The sequence below is a fragment of the Sylvia atricapilla genome, chromosome 3 (assembly GCF_009819655.1).
Source record: "Sylvia atricapilla isolate bSylAtr1 chromosome 3, bSylAtr1.pri, whole genome shotgun sequence".
NCBI classification, from domain to species: domain Eukaryota; kingdom Metazoa; phylum Chordata; class Aves; order Passeriformes; family Sylviidae; genus Sylvia; species Sylvia atricapilla.
Genome location: NC_089142.1, coordinates 35,157,629 through 35,178,418, shown reverse-complemented (window position 1 = coordinate 35,178,418; position 20,790 = coordinate 35,157,629). Strand labels below are relative to the sequence as shown.

At 39.8% G+C, this 20,790-nt stretch overlaps 1 protein-coding gene across 1 annotated transcript in view; it reads left to right on the top strand.

Annotated features, from left to right (window-relative positions):
* Positions 1–336: 336 nt before the first annotated feature.
* Positions 337–20,790, top strand: part of SNX14 (sorting nexin 14) — a 146,393-nt gene continuing 125,939 nt past the window's right edge. Inside the window, exon 1 of the mRNA XM_066315110.1 lies at positions 337–342. Within this exon, the coding sequence (XP_066171207.1) occupies positions 340–342 (3 nt within the window). The 5' untranslated portion in view covers positions 337–339. The remainder of the gene's footprint in view (positions 343–20,790) is intronic.

The window sequence follows — 20,790 nt, the reverse complement described above, 5'->3', positions numbered from 1 at the left end:
TCCTTCACAATGCATTCTTCCTGGCTCCCCTGTGCCCGGTTCCACCTCTTGTATGCTTTGTTTTTATGCCTGAATTTTGTCAGGAGCTGCTTGTTCATCTGTCCAAACCTTCTGTCTTCAGCTTAAATAAGGGGATCTTTGAAAAGCAAACACCTGAACCTCTCTTCTCTCTGGGGCTCTATCCCATTGGATTTCTCCAAGCAGATCTGTGAATAAGCCACAGCCTGCTCTTCTGATATCCAGGGCTGTGATCCTCCTAGATCCTTTACTCTGCCCTCTCAGGATCCTGAACTGTATCATCTCATGATCACTGTGGTCAAGACCATCCCCAGAATTCACATGGTCATGATTGTCATGGAAAGGAATTAATTTTGGATTCTTCAGACTGCCAACCCAAGCTGAGCTTAGGGACATTCTTTAACCATATTGCATGAAATCCTGGTGCTGCAGTAAGAACTTTAGAATTGCAGGTATCTGTTGCCATTTCCACCCAAGCAGAACTCCTTTCCTGTGCTGTTGGATCTGCTGTTGAGATCAGCAGACACTACGAGCATGTACAGACTCATATTTGTGATTGACCTGTATCTCCTGGGGGGACACAGGAAAAGTTGTCACCTCTCTAAGCGTTTTAAAGAGCTTCTATGAATATGCAAAGTTTTCTTCAAGCGTTAAAGAAATATTCTGTGCTTTTAAAGACAGAAATGTTCACATCCAAAACCTGAAATCATGTTTATAGCTGAGAAAAAAACACAAGGTGTACATTTTCAAAGCACTGATTTCTAAACATCCAATTCTTACATCTCTGTAGTCTCAAGTATGCATTATAGTGAAATATTTTATGGGTTACTACTATGTCTTCGGTCATAGCACACTCAGAATGCCCATCATAGGGACATCACTTTCTAAATCTAGACACTGTAATAAACTTCAACATGTAAAATGCGCTCAAAAGAACTCCGAATTTGATTCCACTGCCCTAGACCTTGTCAGACCTTTCCAGCAAATAAGGCTAAAGGAGTAGTTATATAGGGAGATAAAAATCTCAAGGTGTGTAAAGGATGGGGAAAAACAAAGTGATAAAGTGATGCCCTTTGTCAACCACCACTGTTGCAATTCTGTACATTCCTTGTTGCCCTGGAAAGTAACTGCCTTGCTATATACAGTAATGTATTTTATAAAGACAAAAGTCTGTGCTATACCTTTTGTGCTCTTCTCACAAACCCACCTACAAAAATACTGGTAAATAATACCATATACTTGGCAGTGTGATCACGTTTTCATGATCCATACATACGAAATGTGCATTCCCAGACACTGCTAATTAATGGCAAAGTGCAGGCATATACATCCAAAACACATGGATCATACAGAACTATCTGAAACGATGGGCAAATCAAACTTTCTTCTTTTGTTACTCTTACTTTGAAGTAAAATTCTACACCAAGAACTGTCTCAAACAACCTACAACAGATTTTTCTTAGTGTGTGTTTGTTTAAAGATATCCAGGGGAATAATTGTCAGTATGTCAAACATGTTTTCCCAAATTCTTTTATCAACTTTTCCTAATATGAAATACCTGCTGCAACAATAGTTTTATTTGCTTACAAAAAAAAACAGCTAGTATTTTGACAATGGTATTTTAAACAAGTCTTTCTTAAGCTGAGTGGAAGAAACGTTTACCTTGCACAGAGGCTTACAGTGTGGAAGGGAAGTTTAACAGTAGACCAACTGCAGCACAGACAGTGAAAGAGTCCAGTGAGGAGCTCAGTTAGATCCATGTGATCTCAGTGAATGCTGCAGAGCAAATACTGTGATAGCATCCTAGCAATTCAGTGCACAGCTCTATTTGGAGGCTTATGACCCTAAACCAGAAATCCCTTCCTCACCATCTAAGGTTAAGTATTTGGAAAAGATTTATAATATCTGAGCGGATCAAAGTGAGCAGAGAGGAGTGATGGCTCTCCCACTGAATGAATTTCTTTGGCTGTTCCATGGCAGCATTATGCTACAAAAGATTATTGCTAAGTTTTATAACACAAATCCTTGGATACATATAAAGGTTTGGGGGGAGTTTCCAGCAATTTTAGTCATTCTGCTGACTACAGAAAGCACTGAAAATATGTAGAAAATATAGAGCAAAGAGATTATCTGTATTCTGCTCACAAAAAAAAGACTGCTTTCTAAGCAGGGCAAAACTGTCCTTGCTGGAACCCATGCCAATAAATTATGGGGAAGAACTGCTATATCTGCTATTTGAGATAACAGATTTTGGCCTATATCATTTTCAGTTGCAAAATGTTGCTTTCCTTGAAACAAATATCTTTTGATATGTCAGTTATGCATGTCTTTATGGGGAAATATGTCCATAACAACACAAAACCTTAAAACATAAAGGGCCAGGTCTATTCCAGATGTAATTTTAATAACAATGTGAGCTCAGGATGTTTAGCACTAGCAGGTTCCTGCTCTTTATTAAGCATGAGCGTAGGACAGAAGCAATTGTGAGTGGTGTATCAGTTCAAAACAGCATGTAATAAATGGCATCCTTCAAACCAGCTGTTTCAGTAATTCACTATCAGATGACAAAAAGCCCATTGAAAGAATTTTCTGTTCCTCCTGATTGATGTGATTTCTTTAAATTTAAAAAAAAATAAAAAGAGAGAGAGAGAAAGAGTGAGAGAGAGGGGATGTTTTCTAATCACAGAATTTCTTTATGTTCCAACTGCAGCTTCACATCAGCTGGCAATTTGAAATTCTTGACATGTTATTTCATTTCACTTAGGGGCACAACAGGGTTCAGATAATTTTGACTATGAACAAACTAGTAAAGTTCTCTGGCCATTAAGGCAGAAGAAAGAAAATTTCCATGCAGACACAATCTAATTGTTGACAAGTGATAAAGAAAACTAACGGATTTTGCACTCCTTACTAGTTATTAGCCTAATTATTTTAGACTGAAACAACTATATCTTTGCATGAGCTTTTTGTATATTACTTGAAATCTCAATTGTGGACTTCCATTAATTTTTCCATGAAACATTAAGGCATATAAATACTTAACTGAAAAAAAAACATCCCTAAAGTTTTTGTATTTTGAAACCTTTCAGGACATTAAAAAACTAATATGATACTTGTCAGAAGCCTGACCCAAACTCCACTGAAGTCAGTATGAGCGTTTCCATAAAGGCAGGGGGTTGGATCAGCTCCTTGGTTTAAAAACATACATTTCAGAAGAAAGATGATGAAATTATATACTAGCCTGATCTAGGAAAATTCATCTATTATTTCCAGTATGTTTTATTGATACTGTGAGGCCATTTAAGATTCACCTCTCTGCTACACCAGTTAATTATGTATGTTGTAAATCCTTGAGCTGATATCTGAATACATCACACAGACACAAATTCTTCCATGAATTCAAGCAAATAAATTCCCTGCCTGGTCATTTTATACTTCAGTTGTTTTGCTGCTTTTTGATGGATTGGAACAGATTAACTTTTCTGAAGGCAATGCCTCAGTTACTCACTGAACCCTTACGTCCTTTCTGCACACCAATTAGCCACAACCTATTTCCTCACCCTGGTTAAAAATCAGGGTATATTACACAATCCCCTGTCTGTGATCTCCCTCCAGTCCGTCATCTCCAACGCACTGCTTAGCACCCTGAGATTTACCAAGTCAAGTTACCAGGAACAGGTGAAAGCTGTAGAGGAAGTGTCATAACTTCTGGTTGGTATAATTGGAATTTCTAACACAAACTTCTTTGGATTTTGGAGGTTTTTTGCATCACTAATAAACCAGGTTCATGAGTGTTGAATACAACATGTATATGAAATATTACTACAGGATGGTGTCTCATCAATTTATCCAGGTTATATGGAGCTAGATAATGATTTTTTGGCACACTAAGCACAGCATCTCATCCTTCCACAATTCCTTTCTTCAAAAACAGTGTAGTGGAGAGGGTCTAGGCACTTAAATACAAAGCTATTTTACAAAGGACTTAAAAATAAAAACTATTTTACAAGGGGCTTTAAATTGTAGGGACCCTACAGAAGCTCAGTGCACATATTCAGGTCCTCTGTGGCTAGAAGATCTCATCATGACAGTCTCCTTGACTGTGCAGAATCCCTCTGAGGAACTACAGAGGTTCCTCATACTGCAGTCTTCACAGCTTATGATGCTCCCCAGGTAAGTGGTACAGGCCTAGTTTGTGCCCTGAGCTTGGGATATGCTGACAAAAATTCAAGCAAAAAATTGTTTGTCTGCACATGCATCTGTACCCTTCCAAATTTCCAAGACCCCTGATGTAGCCTGTGAGGGTGATTTGATTTGTGCTTTGAATATTAAAACAACCTTCATCCCCTTTCTGCATATTTCCCTAAGAAACAAAACCTCAAGTTGCAATTGTAAAACATCCATGAGCCACATATATATGTTATTCCCTCTGCTGAGAGCATGTTTAAATGGGCAGATTTGGCAACTTCTGCGTGTGGGGAACCTGAAGAGAAACAGTTGATCTTCAGGCAGCTTGTCCACTCTGCATGGTGCAGGCTCTCACAATACACAACAAAGTGTAGTGCAGGAAGCTAGAGCCACATCAGGGAGCAGCAAGGCCTGACCATGTGACTGGAACACAGCTCTCTTCTAACTTTGACCTGGGTTATGTGATTCAGTTCAGCACCTTTACATTGTGTGTTGCAATATAAATACAACATTACAGAAGATGCCCTTGTGAATTGCACAATGGAGCACCCCAAGCCTTGCCATGCCCTCAGTTTGTCCTAGTAACATGTTCCTTCTTGCTCCCCTGACTAGTCCACTCTAAAGGCTATGGATTTCATCTCAGTTCTCCTATTTGCCTTAAGCTGAAAACTAATGATTCACTGTTGCTGACTCCAGAGTTAAGGGGCTATTTCCTATTGTGCATCTGGTTGAGTTAATGTTATAACAATATATTAAGTATTGGCTTTTCCCTATGTAACAACCTACTGCTAGAATAGTTTTATTGGCTTGCAATTTTAATTGTTTAATTTGCTTGAAACTTATGCATATTTTACTTTCATTATGAGCTAAATGCAAACATCCTGGTCTCAGAAGAGCTGATTGTTAGCAATTATAGAGTCATAGAATGGTTTGGGCTGGAATAGACTTTAAAGGCCTGAAGCTGTGGCAGGGGAGGTTTAGGTTGAATATCAGGAGGAAATTTTTCATCCAGAATGTTAAAAATGAGTGTGCTACTGGTTCCTCTTGAATAAGAGGTGCATTTGAATTCACAGGAGGATCTTCAGGGACTTGAGGCTGAGCTGGCTGGTTAGATTGTCCATCAGGGGGTGAGGGATGATCCAGTGTGTCTCACGGCTCCTGTCTGCTCTTTTTGACCACTTGTCCTTTAGTTAATCAAGGATGCAATGGGAAACCCCCACCTTCCCACCTCTGAGCAACAAACCCACCTCTCCCCTCAGGGATCCATAAGGCAGCATACTCACTCTCCTCTTAATTAACAGGGGTTTTAAAATTCATATGTATCTAAAGCCTGGCAAATCCCATCTTCAAATGATCCAAACTTGGGCCTATATAAATCTTTCCACATAATTTCCTTTGTCCATTCAAATATACAATATTGTATCATTTTCTGCTTACTTTTCCCCTTTTGGAATTCCCATATATCCCAAAATCATATCCTCATCCCCAGTGGACTGTCCTGAGGATTGCTGCCTTCCTGAGAACTCCCCGTCATGGTTCCCAGATACCCCAAATTCCTGCGAATTTTCTGCACAATCTGCAGCCTCTGGGTCCAGGGACTTACTCTTTCCCTGACCCATCCCTGGCACAAATAAACCAAGAATTCCTTGGTACCAGAAGAGTCTTGGTTTCCCACACTCACCCCACAGGTCAATTGCCTCCCTTATTATTCTATCACACTACCTTTTCCAACTACTTGTTCCACACCTATCCCTTTTCTCTTTTTCCCAATCTCCTCTACACTTTCTGGCCCCCTCCACTCACCATCTCACCATGTACTAAACTGCTAGCTACCAGCTTTTCAAAGGAAATTGGACCTACCCAATCACTCTCCTTCTGAGTCTCCCTACTGAGTGATCAGATCACTCCTTCCTCCTCAAGGACCTTCTTACAGGTTCCAGAACCAAAGACCCCCTTGACCAATCCCTCCTGGGGTCCCCACTCATTCGTCTCCTTTCGCTTCCCTCCTTTCCCAGCCAGTCTCCTTGCAGAGATCCGAAAACATGGTACTGGGAGGTCCCAATTGCTTTGGGGGTCCAGGATACCCAGCCCCTGTCTGAGATACTCCACGCACACTCACACATGCAGACAGTCACACCCGTACCCAACCCCATGATCCTCACAGTCTCCTTTTCTCACGAGGATCTTCATGCACAAGGAAGTTTTATGGGCCCTTTCCCCTATAAGCTGGCACTTCAACAAGAGCCCTTTTCACGTGCTTTACTATCTAATTTATTTGCTTATGTATTATTATAATTGAAACTCTCTTTTCAGAGGGAGTCTGGTTTAGTCTTGAGACCACCTTAAAAATCTTGGTGTGGAGCTCCTTCCCAAGAACTATCCATCTCTCCCCTGGACGGCAGTTTCCCAGGTTTCAGCACCAAATTGTTATGAATGGATGTGCTGCCTAATTATCCAGTCCAAAAAGAAACTTGAAACAAAATTAAATGTAGCAGCAACTTTAATTAGAGCAGCTTAAAAGTTACAATAATTTGCTAATAGTAGATAATATTGGTTCTAAAAATAATACAATACATAAATTTATACTGCGGGATACATTCCCACAGGGTACGGAGCTGGACATGGTCTCCTGTCCCCCATACAAATAAAATGTTCTAAAATTAACCTTTTTATACACTGTGTCCCCACTCATATCCTCCCATTTTCAATTCGTCAAATCTACATCACCACCCATTTCTGCCTCCACTGCACATACTCCACCACCCATTTTAGGGGGTCTTCCCCGCCTTCAGGTGTCATAGGGATGAAGGCTCATCATCCTCCTCACATGTCCTCCCAGTGACCTCCTAGATTACCCAGCTTATATTACATATGGGAATAGCATTTTTTACATATGGGAAAGCATATTTTGTTCCTGCTGGGAACATCAGAGCCATAAATCTCGTTTAATTAACACTTTTTTGGAGATTCCCCGAGTTTCATTGTTTCTCAGATAAATTTAGCTTTTCTTATCTCAGTTCTTTCCTGTTCTCCTACTTTTCACTAAACATCTGGAGACAAGGGGGGAAATTCCCCCTTCTCTCTTTGGCACTGCAGTTTTAACTACTTTCAAAACATTAATTACCATTTCAGTTTTGTCAACACAAATCATATACTGCTTCAAATTTGTCAGCACGAATCACACCTATTTATCACAACAGGATGGCTGGGCACTGGAATAGGCTCCTCAAGGAAGTCATTCCAGACCCAAGCCTGACAGAGTTCCAGAAGCTTTTGAAAAATGCTCTTGGGCACATGGTGTGACCCTTTGGGTGTCCTGTGCAGGGCCAGGAGTTGGACTCGATAATCCTGGAGGGTCCCTTCCAACTCAGCATATTCTGTCATTGTATGAGTCTGTGTGTCCTCTAGTGAACAACTTCTCTAGAAATGTGGCCTTGTCTCTCCGAGACATCCAGTAGCTCAAAGCAACAACAGCAGATCCCACTTTTCTTGGAAGCATCTGGGAAGTAATAGAGTAAAAGACCATTAAATTTGGTAGATATCAAGGCAAATGTTTTATTTGCCTGGTCATTTAGCCACCGTATCTTTAAAAAAATATTATTTTTCAACTTCTGTGATTTTTCTTTTCACGAAATCCGCTTAACTTTGACTTTTATTTTTGTTAGTTACCAAGTGACCCATATTTCCTTGTTCTTCTAAAGAGGACTTCCAGATTTTTGGATGGTATCATTGCTAGCAAAAATCTTCACAGCATTTGTTTCATGCTTTACTAGTACGAGTCATAAACATGGACTGCTTTCCTGGAGGCAGAGCACATCAGGGCAGGGCAGAAAGTCCCTCCAGGTGCAGCTGCTGGTATAGATGTGGTTAAATTGGAGCAGTACTGCCTTCTTTGGAAAAAGCAGCACCTGGAACAAATTAAACTACACTGGAGTATCTTTGAACTACAGTCCCTGCAAGTGCTTTCTTTTTCACATTTCACCAGCAAAACTGCAATGACAGTGGACTCTTTAAGCAGCCTTGGCCTGTGCAGGATGGGATTCATTGACTCTTCCAGAAACACTAGGCTCTGAGCACTGCAACATTTCTCTGATGTCACAGTTTAGGATGGTCAGGCAGAGCTGGAGGTATAACTGCGCATGCAACACTATTAATCAAGCTCATCAAAAGGAGAATTGCAAAATCCTTGAGATGCATAAATCTCTAGAGGCTATCTACAGATAATTTTCTCAGCCATGTTGTTTCTCCAAGCTCTCTGTAATAATAAAACACTGTATTTTTAAGCACCATATTGTATAAATTATAGGTGACACACAGCCCTCTACAGCAAGCCAAGGAAAATGACAGCATTAAATTCCCAACAGCTATCAGGACACATTAACAATTTTAGAAGAAAATTACTTTTGAGAAGACAAATTTTAAATGAATAAACATGAATCTACAAGGTTTCAGCAGGGCATGGCATTTCATCCACAAAATTTTGCTTTGGGGTCACGTAATTCCAACCAAAGCAAAGCAAAGAACACATGTGGTCACAGCAGACTAATCTCAACTCTGATCACAAATTTGTCACAGCTCAGTTCAGCTCAGAAGGGATTTATGTTGGACTGACTCTGAAGAATTTATCAGCTGCTATCATAGAAAGCAGCCCCTGCAAACCATATCAGAGAGATGAAATAGATGGGGCTGCAGCTTCTTACTATTTGGCTATAGCATCCCTTCAGCTGCAGCTCCCTTCTACACACAGCACTTGTCCATGTCCTGACAAAGTCTTTCAAGTGATCAGCTTTGCTGCAATAGTATGGTCTAGGTTATAAGCATCCATCTGTTTGGGACTTGGGCTTGCCAAACAAACAGCAGTAAACCACCTGGCACCTACAAGACAGTGGCATAGCTGGCCAGGCAGCTGTGAGCCAGCAGAGGAGTGGACATGCTTAGCTCCAGCTGGGATGCTATGGATTGCTCCTTTGTTTCCCTTCAGAGCTGGCAGTTGCCTCTGTGCCTCCTTTTGTTGCTCATGTTGGTGGTTTGGGGAGTTCCACACTACACTTCTGGTGTAAGGTGGATGGGAGTCACCATCTCCCTGCATCAGTAACACATAGTGTGAGGCGCCATAGCCCACTTTGACTTCCCAGTAGAACACTCAGCACCTCCAAGGACTAAACACACATCCTATGTGTGGTATCAGCACACACTGGAGCAGCTCCAAGGGTCACTTTGAAAGGTTGTCATTCTCCTTTGGTGTCACCTTTGGGCTGCAAGAGCAGTTGCATTTCAGGGGGGCACAGATGACACCTAAGACTAGTGCACATCCCTTAGCTCTCTACTTTCAGTCTCATTCCATGTCTCTAAATCACACATCTTCAAACTGGTCCCTGCAACAAGGGAAATCTGCTGAGCCAGCAGCTCTGGGAGAGGAGAGTTATAAAAAAAAAGGTTTCAGAGCTGCCAAATTTTCAGGCAATAGCATGGCACAGAAAGTAGAAGGCATGCAGATAGCATATAAGGCGTAAGTTGGAAGGCACTGGATGTCACTGTACAACCAATGAGGAGAGCAAAGGGCACCTAAGTAGCACAGAAAAGTGAAAAGTATAATGACTATTGGATCAATGCAAATGGGTTCCCAGGGAAAGCATATTTTTGTACAAAGACCCAGATAAGAAGCGATGTGATTTGCTATTTATGCAGAGGACAAAGCACAGGCCTGGCAGTCAGCACAGACTAAGCAAAGCCCAAGGTCAATTGCTGTGTAATTCATATTAATATCAAAACAATTATGATGCAGAACAGTGCATATCTGCATAAGCAGTGAAAAAAAGCATATCCCACATTGGTGTAAAAATACTCAGCACTCAATTAATTAAAATCTAGACTAAGAAAATGAGAGCTTGAAATGCTCTCATTGAAAAAGAAGCTGCAAACAGACCAAGATGATTTTGCAGACAGCCACACTGCAGAGAGAGAAACTCAGATGTTTAAATGGATGCATAATTTTTTGCATCAGGAGAGCAAGCTAGGCAGAGCTTTGAAGCATATATTTCCAAAATAAACTCTCCAAATGAGAGTATAAAGACTTTAAACTTGGGAAAAACATGTTTCATTGGAGCTTAAATGCATATTCTCAACTTCTTTTTAGAGAAAACCCATAATCCTAAATCTGACTGAATAGAAATAAAAAAGGTTATAAAACATTCTTTCCCCCATCCACTATATCTTTGCAGGGCAAACATCTGTGTCTCCAGAAGGTTTTTTTAAGTCAGTTCAGGGATTTTCTGAATTGCAGAAAACTGCCCAAATTGAGGCATTTTCTTGTTCTGCCACCACTGAGGCAGGCAACACCTGGAGCATTGAACAGGGCAGGCAGGAACCTCGTGCTCTTGAAGACAATAGGTAGAGTACAGATCACATCCACAAGGCCAAGTGCTCTTCCACTTCCTCGAAGTAGGGTATCTATATCCAAATTACCTCACCAGGAATGGTCCCTTAGCTCTTTAGGCTCAGGTATCCTTGCATCTGTCACAGCCTTAGCCTCTGCACTTCTTTCTTTTCCTTTTCTTGGAAGAATTCTTGTCTTGGGTTGTTCCCTCCATAAGCGTGTCCCACTGCTCCCCTGGGAAGTAGTAACCTTCTCTTCACCTCCCTCATCCCAGATTCAGCTGCTCTGTCTTAGAGATATTTGAAATCCATATTAAACCAGTTGGGGTTAACTATGCATCTGATTTTTAAAAAGATGATATTAAAAATGGTATGTATATGTGAAATCTAATCTTAGTTAAATTAAATCAGAGACAGGCACTTAAAATCCTTTACTTCTAGATGAGTTTATGGGTCAGTCTCAGTGGTAACATCACTGGATATTAATCTTTGGAATATGGCAAATGGAATATGTGATTCAATCTGCATCAAATACTGTAAGAGGGGTAGAGAATTTGGAACTGAGAAACCAACAGCAGTTCTGAGACTTCAGTGAATGCAAATCCAATGATATGTTCTATACTGATGAAAAGACCGAGGGATTCTAGCAGTTAAAAGGCATAAATATCTGCAAGATGGACAGTGTATGTCTTTCACTGCTATTAATAGCTTGATGAAGAGAGAGTTCTGTCTGGCTCCCAACAACTCCAAAGACTTATGAGGATCATTTTAAGGCCTATGAATATAAGGCATCTGAAAGTGAGAACTGAAAAAGCACTAGCGAGGCAGTGAGAGACAGATGAATGCTTCTGAAAATGAAAAACGTTTGCAACATCCAGAGACAGAAATGAATGTAAAATGATTTATAATTAGCTAACGCATTTCTCCCTAATAACTCAAGTAAACAAAATTGCTACTGGATAAGAAGAAACACCATCACATAAATGAAGAACTGGTTAAAGAGAAGGAATGTGGTTGAAATGAGCAATTTTCATAGTGAGAGAGATTCTAAATGAAGCGCTATGGGGATCTCTGCTCTGGCATGTGCTGTTCACTATCTCCCAAAATGATCTTGAGAAGTGCTTGAACAGGAAAATTGAAGCATTTGCTGATGGCAAGCTTTCAGGATAGTTAACTAACTGTAGAAGGACCTTGTAGAATGATAAAAAGGGGCAGGTAAAATTCAGTAAAAATATTTAGAGTATTTTAAATAAATCCAGCTGTACAATCAAAGGGATAGGCTCTTACTTGACTGTAATCTCTTATAAAGAAAATATCAGTGTTATAGTGGGTATTAAAACATCATTTCCATAAACAGTTTTGGTATAAATTAGGTATCAATGACTGTTAGAAAAGGAACAAAGAACAAAGCAAAGCCACTGTGAAAGTCTTTCTGCATGCATGTCTTCTTTATTGTAATTTGTGTTGCTCTACTCAACTGAAAACATGAACAGGGAATGATCAAGGGACGATTGTCCTTCTGTATAAGAAAACTGAACACATGCAGATCCTTCTGCTTGGAGAAGAGATGACTGAAGAGGGTATGATGGGCACCTTTAAAATCTCAAGCAGCAAAGAGGATGTGGCTGCAGACCAGCTGTATTTCTAACTGAAGAGCTGAAAACTTGGGATAAATTCAGGAAAGAAAGATTTGCACTGAGAATGATTTGCACTGTGGAACTTCTCTGGCAGATCCTGGTTTATTTCCTGGCTTATTCCACAAAATGATCTTCCTGCATTTTCTTCTACCTTTCACCTCAATGCCTTGACCAAAGACCCCCTATATGTGTCCTAGGGGACATATCTGGCTGACATATCTAGCATAGGGCAGGACAGAAATATTCTAACAAATACCCATCACAAGACCAACCTCCTTGTAGAGTTGGTATCCTCTCCTTTCACTTCGCTAAGCATTTCTTGAGATTCGGACTTGAAAGCATTTCTAGGCTGCCTGCATAGAAATGAATGATCAAGAAAAAGTCCCAAAAAGACAAAAAAAACCTTGCATGTCAAAGTTGGTATGAAAGTATTTCCCTATTCATTACTCTCCAGTCATTCCTTCTGTCATGATGAACACAGGTAGCATACAAACACTGACATGTAAGAAAAGTCATGTAACACTTTTCCCCCAGAAAACTGTCAAGAAACATTGTCTTTTCCTAGAATACTCCAAGTGCTGTTGAAGTGTTCAATCCAAAACACAGCCTGGGTAATGAAATCATCCATTGTTTCTGTAGCAACAGTAAGCAGTAGAATTCTCCGGGAATTCGGACAATTATGGCTTCCCAGAGCTTGGCACTTAACTTGAGAGTGAGCATCTCAAATTCCTTGTTTCAGAAAGATCTCAAATTTAGAATTACCTCTTCAAACAGCAAATAGCTCAGCTGACTGGCTCCAAATTATGCTGGTAATTTAGGTACAGCTCTGATAATCTTTGAACTACAAATCTATATGGACACCCACATTAGATCAGTATCTGCTTTCTTTTTCCTAAGAAAAGCTACAAAAACACCCCTGTGATAATGTAATGAAGAAAATTTAAATAAAGAAAAATTAAATTCAGTTTAGACACAAGTTAGCATCCAAAACCAAAAATAGTTGTATCACACTTGATTTCACTAATAGCCAGGGGTTTGTATATGCTAACCTAGAGCAATCGTTAAGGAAATTAGATATCCTTTTAAATGTCTGTAGAATATATGTTCTTACTAAACACACTATATGCTATAGCATAAATTGCTAGTTGCTGCTACTAAATACTTTACTTAATTTTGTACATGTGGGATAAATTTTCATTGACTATCTACACAACAGGAATCTGTAAAAATTAATTCGCTCTTCCTTGCCCTTTTGCCATTATGACACACCAGAAATACCTATCCCATTTTTATGACATACCAAAAGGCTGTATTGTACAGCTATGGGTCTGATGTAAAGACAAATACACTGATCAAGACAGAGGGCAAACGTATTTCCTATAAGCAACTGTATAAAGGTAATGACGAGATATTTACAACTAAAGATTTTTAATACTTTAGAATACTTTTTACTACTTTCAAGAATTCAGGCATGTTGGATTAGAGAACACCTAGAGCAAATTTCTGCAGTTAGAAGTAGCTACATCATATACTTCTTTAGAGGAATTTAACAAGTTGACACAAGACTGTCCCAACCAGGGGTAAGTTCAGCTGTCCCTCTCACAGGCATTGAAAGCTGTGTGAGTGGCTGGTATGTGGTCCAAGCCGCTGTGACAGAAGGGCAATCTGTGAGGTTGACTATAACGAGCACTTAAAAATCTGTTACTTGTGTAACGTTCTACATGTAGGTAGCTAAATTAGGTATCCTTACTCATCACTGAATCTTGCCCCAGGTTTCAATAACCTCAGACAGTGCTGTTCTCTTCCAGCATTATTTTCTACTCTCCACAATCCACACACTTAAGATCCATCTCTTTTTCTCTTTCCTCTCCACTCACTGTTTTTCATTACTGGTCCCTTATTCCTCTCTCTCCTCTCCTCTTCAAATCCCAATCATAGACTTTCTGTCTCTGAAATCATTCCTGCTAACTGCCTTTTCACTCAATAGCCAAGCGAGTTTCTTGAGTCCGGATTCAAATAAGGTAGCTTCTCTATGCACACTGCAGGAAAAAACCACCTGGGGATCTGTAAAGATGCAGGAAAGGCAGCCCTCCTCCCATCTTCCATCACTCTTTGGGGGTCCATAAGGAGAAGGAGGCAAGGCATCTGCACTGCTTGGAAACTGCAGACATTTATGGAATTCTAAGCTGTGATTAACATATAATAAGCAGAAGCAAATAGTGAAAACTTAATCAAAGTTGAACACAAATTAATGGGAAAATGGAAAGTTCACACCTGGCATAAAGGGTGCTTTTTAGCAGATGTAATGCCTTAACCTCAAATTATAAAGGCATCAGAGCTTTTCAAAGAAAAGTAATCATCTACCTTTTGCAGAATTATTTTCCCTCCCACACATCAGATATGTTAACTTGAACTGTCCAAAAGCACTAAACACAAGCTGGCGCTGTACAGGGATGAAAGGTAAGGTCTAGGCAGCCTGGCTGATGCTGGTGGTGCTTCCAGACACTTTATCTTACAGTGCAAGCTCTCAGCTATACATTTATATGCATATACGTACATACCGTTTTACACACATATATTCAGGACCTTACATTCCTGCCCTGACTAAAGTTGCATTGATCCCTGTTTATGCATCACCACATTGCTCTTCCCAACAATTCATTCTATTCAGGTGGCAGCATTGCTTCCAGCTGAGCCACACAGCCTTGGTCCGCTCCTTCAGGGCGCTCTTGGACACGTGGGAAGAGATTGTTCTGCATGGTAGCTTTTTCCTGCTGGGACAAAACACCAGCAGCAGCAGTCAGGATCAGAAGGTTTAAGTCAGCTGTTTACTTTGAGAACCCAGAAAATGAAAGGCTCATTGTTTTCACTCTGCAGAATTTTTCCCCATAAATTACCAAGGAGATCAAGTGTTGGATACTTAAGAGTACTTAACTTGAAGAAAGAGGTGGCTGAAACCCAGTTGAGGAGATTTTTCTTTGTCTGTCAGGGAGGGGGTAACTGCCTTCTCTCATAAGAAGCCAGCTGTTAAAAAACCGGGTGGAGCAGTGTTGCTTATCTCTGTTCATTCTTCCACTACCCCCATGGGGATATCTTCTGTTAATGGGCCATTAAAGCTCACCAATGGCATGACATACTACATCATACTATTGTAAGATGCTCTACCCAGGGAGGAGGAGCCAAAGCATCTTCACCTAGACAAAATGGAGCCACAAGTGTCACCAGATATCCAGTGTTCCCATGGGACTCCCAAAGGAAGACTGGGCCCATCTCCAGACCTCTGGCTCCACAAGACCATCTCTGCTTCCAACAAGACCACATCTGCCACTCCAGGAGGGTTTACTTTTTGGACTGTTTCCAGCACCCTGACCAACAGGGAGTCAGGTTGTATTTCTTACTCTTTCAGAGTTTTCTAGGATTTCTTGTTTGTTTCCTTGCCTATTCTTTTGTACTACAACATTTGTATTTTTAATATCCCTAGTAAAGAACTGCTACACCTATCCCCAAAATCTTTGCCTGACAGCCTTTTAATTGCAAATTTATAATAATTTGGAAAAGGGGATGAGGAGGCTTACATTCCAAGGGAAATTCCAATTTTCCCTGGCAGATACCTGTCTATCTAAACCAAGACAAATCCGTGTCATTTCAGGTGCTAGGCATTTAGTTCAAGGAAGATGAAAATCTACATAGTCCACCAAGTGCTGCTTTGAGGATATTTGTTCTTGCATTCCCACTTACTATAAACATGTAAGATCTTCACAAAGTCAGGCTATTTCATCAATTTGCAGGCTCTGCATTCATGTTTCAGAGGTACCAAACTCTATTGGTTGGTGCTATTTCTGTCAGGCAATGACAGAGTATCTGAAAATGACAGCACATGACAGAATATTGAAAACTGGCATCTTTCCCTTCAACATCCAAAGAATACCCAAAGTAACCCATAGTTTGGCTCATCTGACCAGTAAAACGCCCTACTGAGGTCAATGGTGTTATGTTAGCAGTGGCTGTGCTTTTAAGGCCCTAATGCAGCAGAGCACTTAAATATTTTGCTTATGCACCTCATTTCTTGATCTGAGGCCAAAGGTAATTTTGTATAGACAAGTATAATAGAATGTGAATTTATAAAATGGTAGCTACCACTGTTGCTCAGTTTAAAGGTGGAATCAGCTTCATGTTATTCTGTCTCCAAAATTAGTCCTCCTTTAAGCAAAACACAGACCAGAGTGCTTCAGTGAATAGCAATAAATTCTTGAATTGACTCTTACAGAATTGATTCCTGGCTTTGCAGCAGGAAAAAAAAAAAAATCAAGGGATTCTCAGTTAATATGATAAATAGATATGTTGTCTAAAAAGCCACATTGCAGGAGGATTTGATTTTTAAATACGCAAATAGTACTGGACACAGACATGAGTAAGGGTATTTCAGAAAGGATGTGTCAATTTATTTAGAGAACTGGGAAAAACTGCCATTATTTAATTAAGGGATAAGACAATTATAGGCCATGCATACATGCAAATGTATACAGTATACTGTATTATCTTGGGTAAATCATGGATGTCGTATATACAAAAGGGCTCACACACACTGAGCTGAAAATTTTTAACTCCAAGTCCTGGAATTCTGGTATTTTACAAGTTATAAAATAATGAAATATAAAATAAAGCATTTATGGCATATAACCCTGTTAAAATGCTACAAGCATTTATGGAGTATATCACTGTTAAAATGCTCCCATTAAATTGCTAATTATTAAACTAATTTAAATTCAGTAGAATTGTGTTGCTTCACACAAGTGCCATAGTGACTCACATAAAAATATGTCAGTAGTTTCTCTTCAAGGACATCAATGCAATGATCTTTTTCCCCCTACTCATTTTAAACAAAAATGCAAAGTATCTGTGACCCAGGCACCCCAAGCAATGGCCCCTAGAAGAGCCGCAGAGTATACACACTGACAGGAGGTTTTGTGGTTTCCCGTCTATGGAGCAATAGAATGGTGTATTGAAGCTAGGCATGTGCCACAGTAGCTAATTTGAGAGAAAGGTGTCTCATAAAACCTAGGAAGAGTCTGCTGAAGACCGCAAACACTGCAAAATCTTTAAAAGCTTCCAATGGTGCTGCACAGATTGTCTGCTGTGCAGAAGTCTGGGCACTTTTATTGAGTCAGACTTAAAAATAACCCAGTTTTATTTCTAAGAATACAAGTCTATTGTTAGATAAAATCAAAAATCAGCTCTGCAACTCTGAATCCTTGCTATGTTCTACCAAAAAAAAAAAAAAAAAAAAAAAAGGAAAAGCCCAGTTTCATTTAGCATAGCCACATTTGCAAACTGACACATTGTGAAACTCACAGCGCTTTCCACTGATATTCAAACGGAAATTCATACTGTTAACCTCATGCAACATTCGCATTCAGACAGGCAAGGCTGTGGCTAACTATGTATTTTGGTATATGTTTGACATTGAACTCAAGTTTATGGTGCAGATTTAGAGCAATTTGAGAGAAGAGAAAGCTTAATACCCCATGGCAAATTGATGTGGAGAACCCAAAATATTATATGTAAAATAAACCAGCCATGAGTTTTGGCAAAACCAATATGCCAAGCAATTCCCATCAATTTCCACATGAGTGCAATGGAGAATCTTCAAGACCAGAGAATCTTCAAGATCAGAGTATCTGCCAGGCTTTAGGTACAGGAATACAAACAAAAGGAGAAAATCCAGCATCTTCTTTCAAGGGTGTAGTCATACATGAAGACCAGGGAAACATTAATTTCCAAAATAAAGCACTATATTCAATGAGCGTTACTGAAGACCTCTCTCCTACCGCAGCATCAAGTATTCACCATTGCCAAAGCTAGATCAGGCATCCAATACAGCAAATTACACGGATTGGTAGCTTGATTTTAATACAACAGCTCCTGTAAACTGGTTATTTCTGATATGAGGTATTTAATTAAAAGCCAAAGAGCTCAAAGTCAAAAACAACTTCATAATTCATGATGTTGTGCCCGCGTTTTGGAAGCTGGCATCATTCCCAAGTGTCAGTTTCCCAGTCAGTTTGGTTAATTGCTATTTCAGTGATGAAAAACTTTCCTGTAACTCTGACAATGACTGACTGCATGAGAAGTGGGGGCTTTTAAAGATCACCCTTGTATTATTACAACATATTCTAAAAGTAGAGTTTCAAAAACATTTTGAAAAAACCACAGTAACACCACCTGTGTCACGGAAGTCACTCAAATTATAGAAATCTTGACTTGATCCCTCATATAGCAGCTAGAAGAACCAGAGTAACCAAAAGGAACAGCCCTGAAGAGGACAGATTTATATTTATATATTATATAAGGCAGCTGTTATAAATTAAACAAATCCCAGTCTATTTTAATTGCACTGTAGACCTCAAACACAGCTCAAAAAATTAAAGATTAGCTCAAGACACAGCACTTTTTCTTCACCTCCACCATATCCTCTGCCTGATGAGCTCCAGTCTACTGCTCTTGGAGCCGCCTCACAGAGTCATGCTATATTACGAGGCCTCTGTGACAGATAGATTTAGGTCCAAGCACTCCTGAGTTTGAATTCCCTGTATGACCTGCACTAATAATTCAGTAAACCTCCAAAAGGCATCACTCTCTAATACATACCAACATTGAAGAAACTCCCTAGACTTTAAGTTTCTCCGTTTTAAGCAATGCACTTTGCCTTTCCTCTTATTTTTCCCAGCTGCATTTTACAACTTTTAGAAATCAAAGGCCTCTTGATCAATTACTGATCAGCATTGCTATTGCTGAGATTTATTCTAGGGACAAGCAAGATAGGTAGAAGCCTGGCAGTTAAGCTCAGACAATGAAAGAAGCAGGTCCTCATCCCCTATTTTTATTTTTACATATTTTATCTGATAAAAAAGTATATTACCCCTTCAAACATACAAGGCATTTTAGGTTAAAGAGTATGGAAAACCTAACCACTTATGGTTAAAAAGATAGGAAAACCAGGGCTGAACCAAGTTAATGTAGTGACACTACAAAGCTGTTAATACTTCTGCAAATTATTTCTGTGAGCAGGGTCATCAACTTGTCTAATATTTATAGATTTTCTTCTATTTAAGAGGATTGACATCTGCTCTTGTAGGGCCCATGACAATGCCATCCATAGAACTTTTCTTTCAAGAAACCTGGTGAGCCCTATGAAACACCATTTTAATCAGATGCAGCTGTTTGTTGTCCTCTTTTTGCTCATGGAAACTGAGGCACAGAGATGACACAGCTTCCCAAGGGCAGGCAACAGACTCGACAAGGAGAAATGGCTCCTTGAGCATGTGGAGCACCTGTCCAGTGGCCCAGCCAAGAGCTCAGGGTGCCTTTAAGACCCTCATGCAGGTAGTTGAGCAGCAGCAGCATGAGTATCAATTACTTGTTCATGCTTGGTAATGCATTTATTTTATTTCTCAAGTTTTAAGGAAACAGGGAGAAGCGATACAGGAAAAATAAAAAACGCAGATGATGTCCCCAAGCCTGTGTTGAAGGAACTCTCTTCTGGAAAATGAGAACATTGAGAAACCTGTGTTTGACCTTCTACAGGATTGGAAAAGGCCAATGTGACCCCGGGAGCACAGACACCTTTCTGAACTCTTAACAGTCTAAGCAGCCCCCTGCAAATCTTTTATGGACAGGCAGCCACACAAACCAGTTTTAGCTTGTTCAGGCTTTTTAAATGGAAATAAATTCTTCAACCTCTCATCACTGACAGAGCACTTACCAGCCTAGAAGTGTCGTAAACCTATAGCTTGTGTTAAATTGCCCTCTAGAGGAGACAACACAGCTGCAAGAGAATGAAGGGCTGGAAACCAGTTGTAGCAGGTTTTTTTAAAAGCAGCAAAACTACCACAGCAATGCCATGCTGTTCTTTCAATATATCAGGAGAGAAATCGGATTGTACAATTGCACTTTGTTCCATTTTGCTTCAAGAGCGTAAAATCCTGTAGTACAAAATGAAACTGTGTTGTAGTTTCAAGATGAGGAGGTAGATCTTCACAGATCAAAGGTGGAGTTCTGTTTTTCAGACAGGGAGCTGCTCTCTTCATTTCTAATTTGCTTGAAGGAGAGCAGGAGTCGTTTTTTTGATTAGAAATGGATTTCTACTGATCAGAGTTGACTCTGTTGCTTCACACCCGTTCAATCCTGAGCTTTTCAAAAATATTTTTCACCATGCTCAATTAATACGGTTCTGCAAAAAGAATCCCTAGAGGGGGAAAAAAAAACCCTAACTGTTGCAGCCCTTCATTCTTACAACAGGAATTTTATAGATTCCTTTAATTTTTCCATTTTATAGAAAGTTGTCTTTAAATTTGAAAAAAATTGCTATATCCTTACCTGAACATTTTCACCCTTAATAAGCCTGCCTACCCATGTCGAAAGGAAACAAATAGTATTATATATCTTAGGGGTAAAATGTGTGATAAGGGTCATCTGGTTTAAAAAGATAAATAGCAAAATAAAGCATTTTAGCCTTCTGCAACACCAGTGGAGTGGGAATACAACATATAAGAAGTAGTGGGGTGAATGGAGA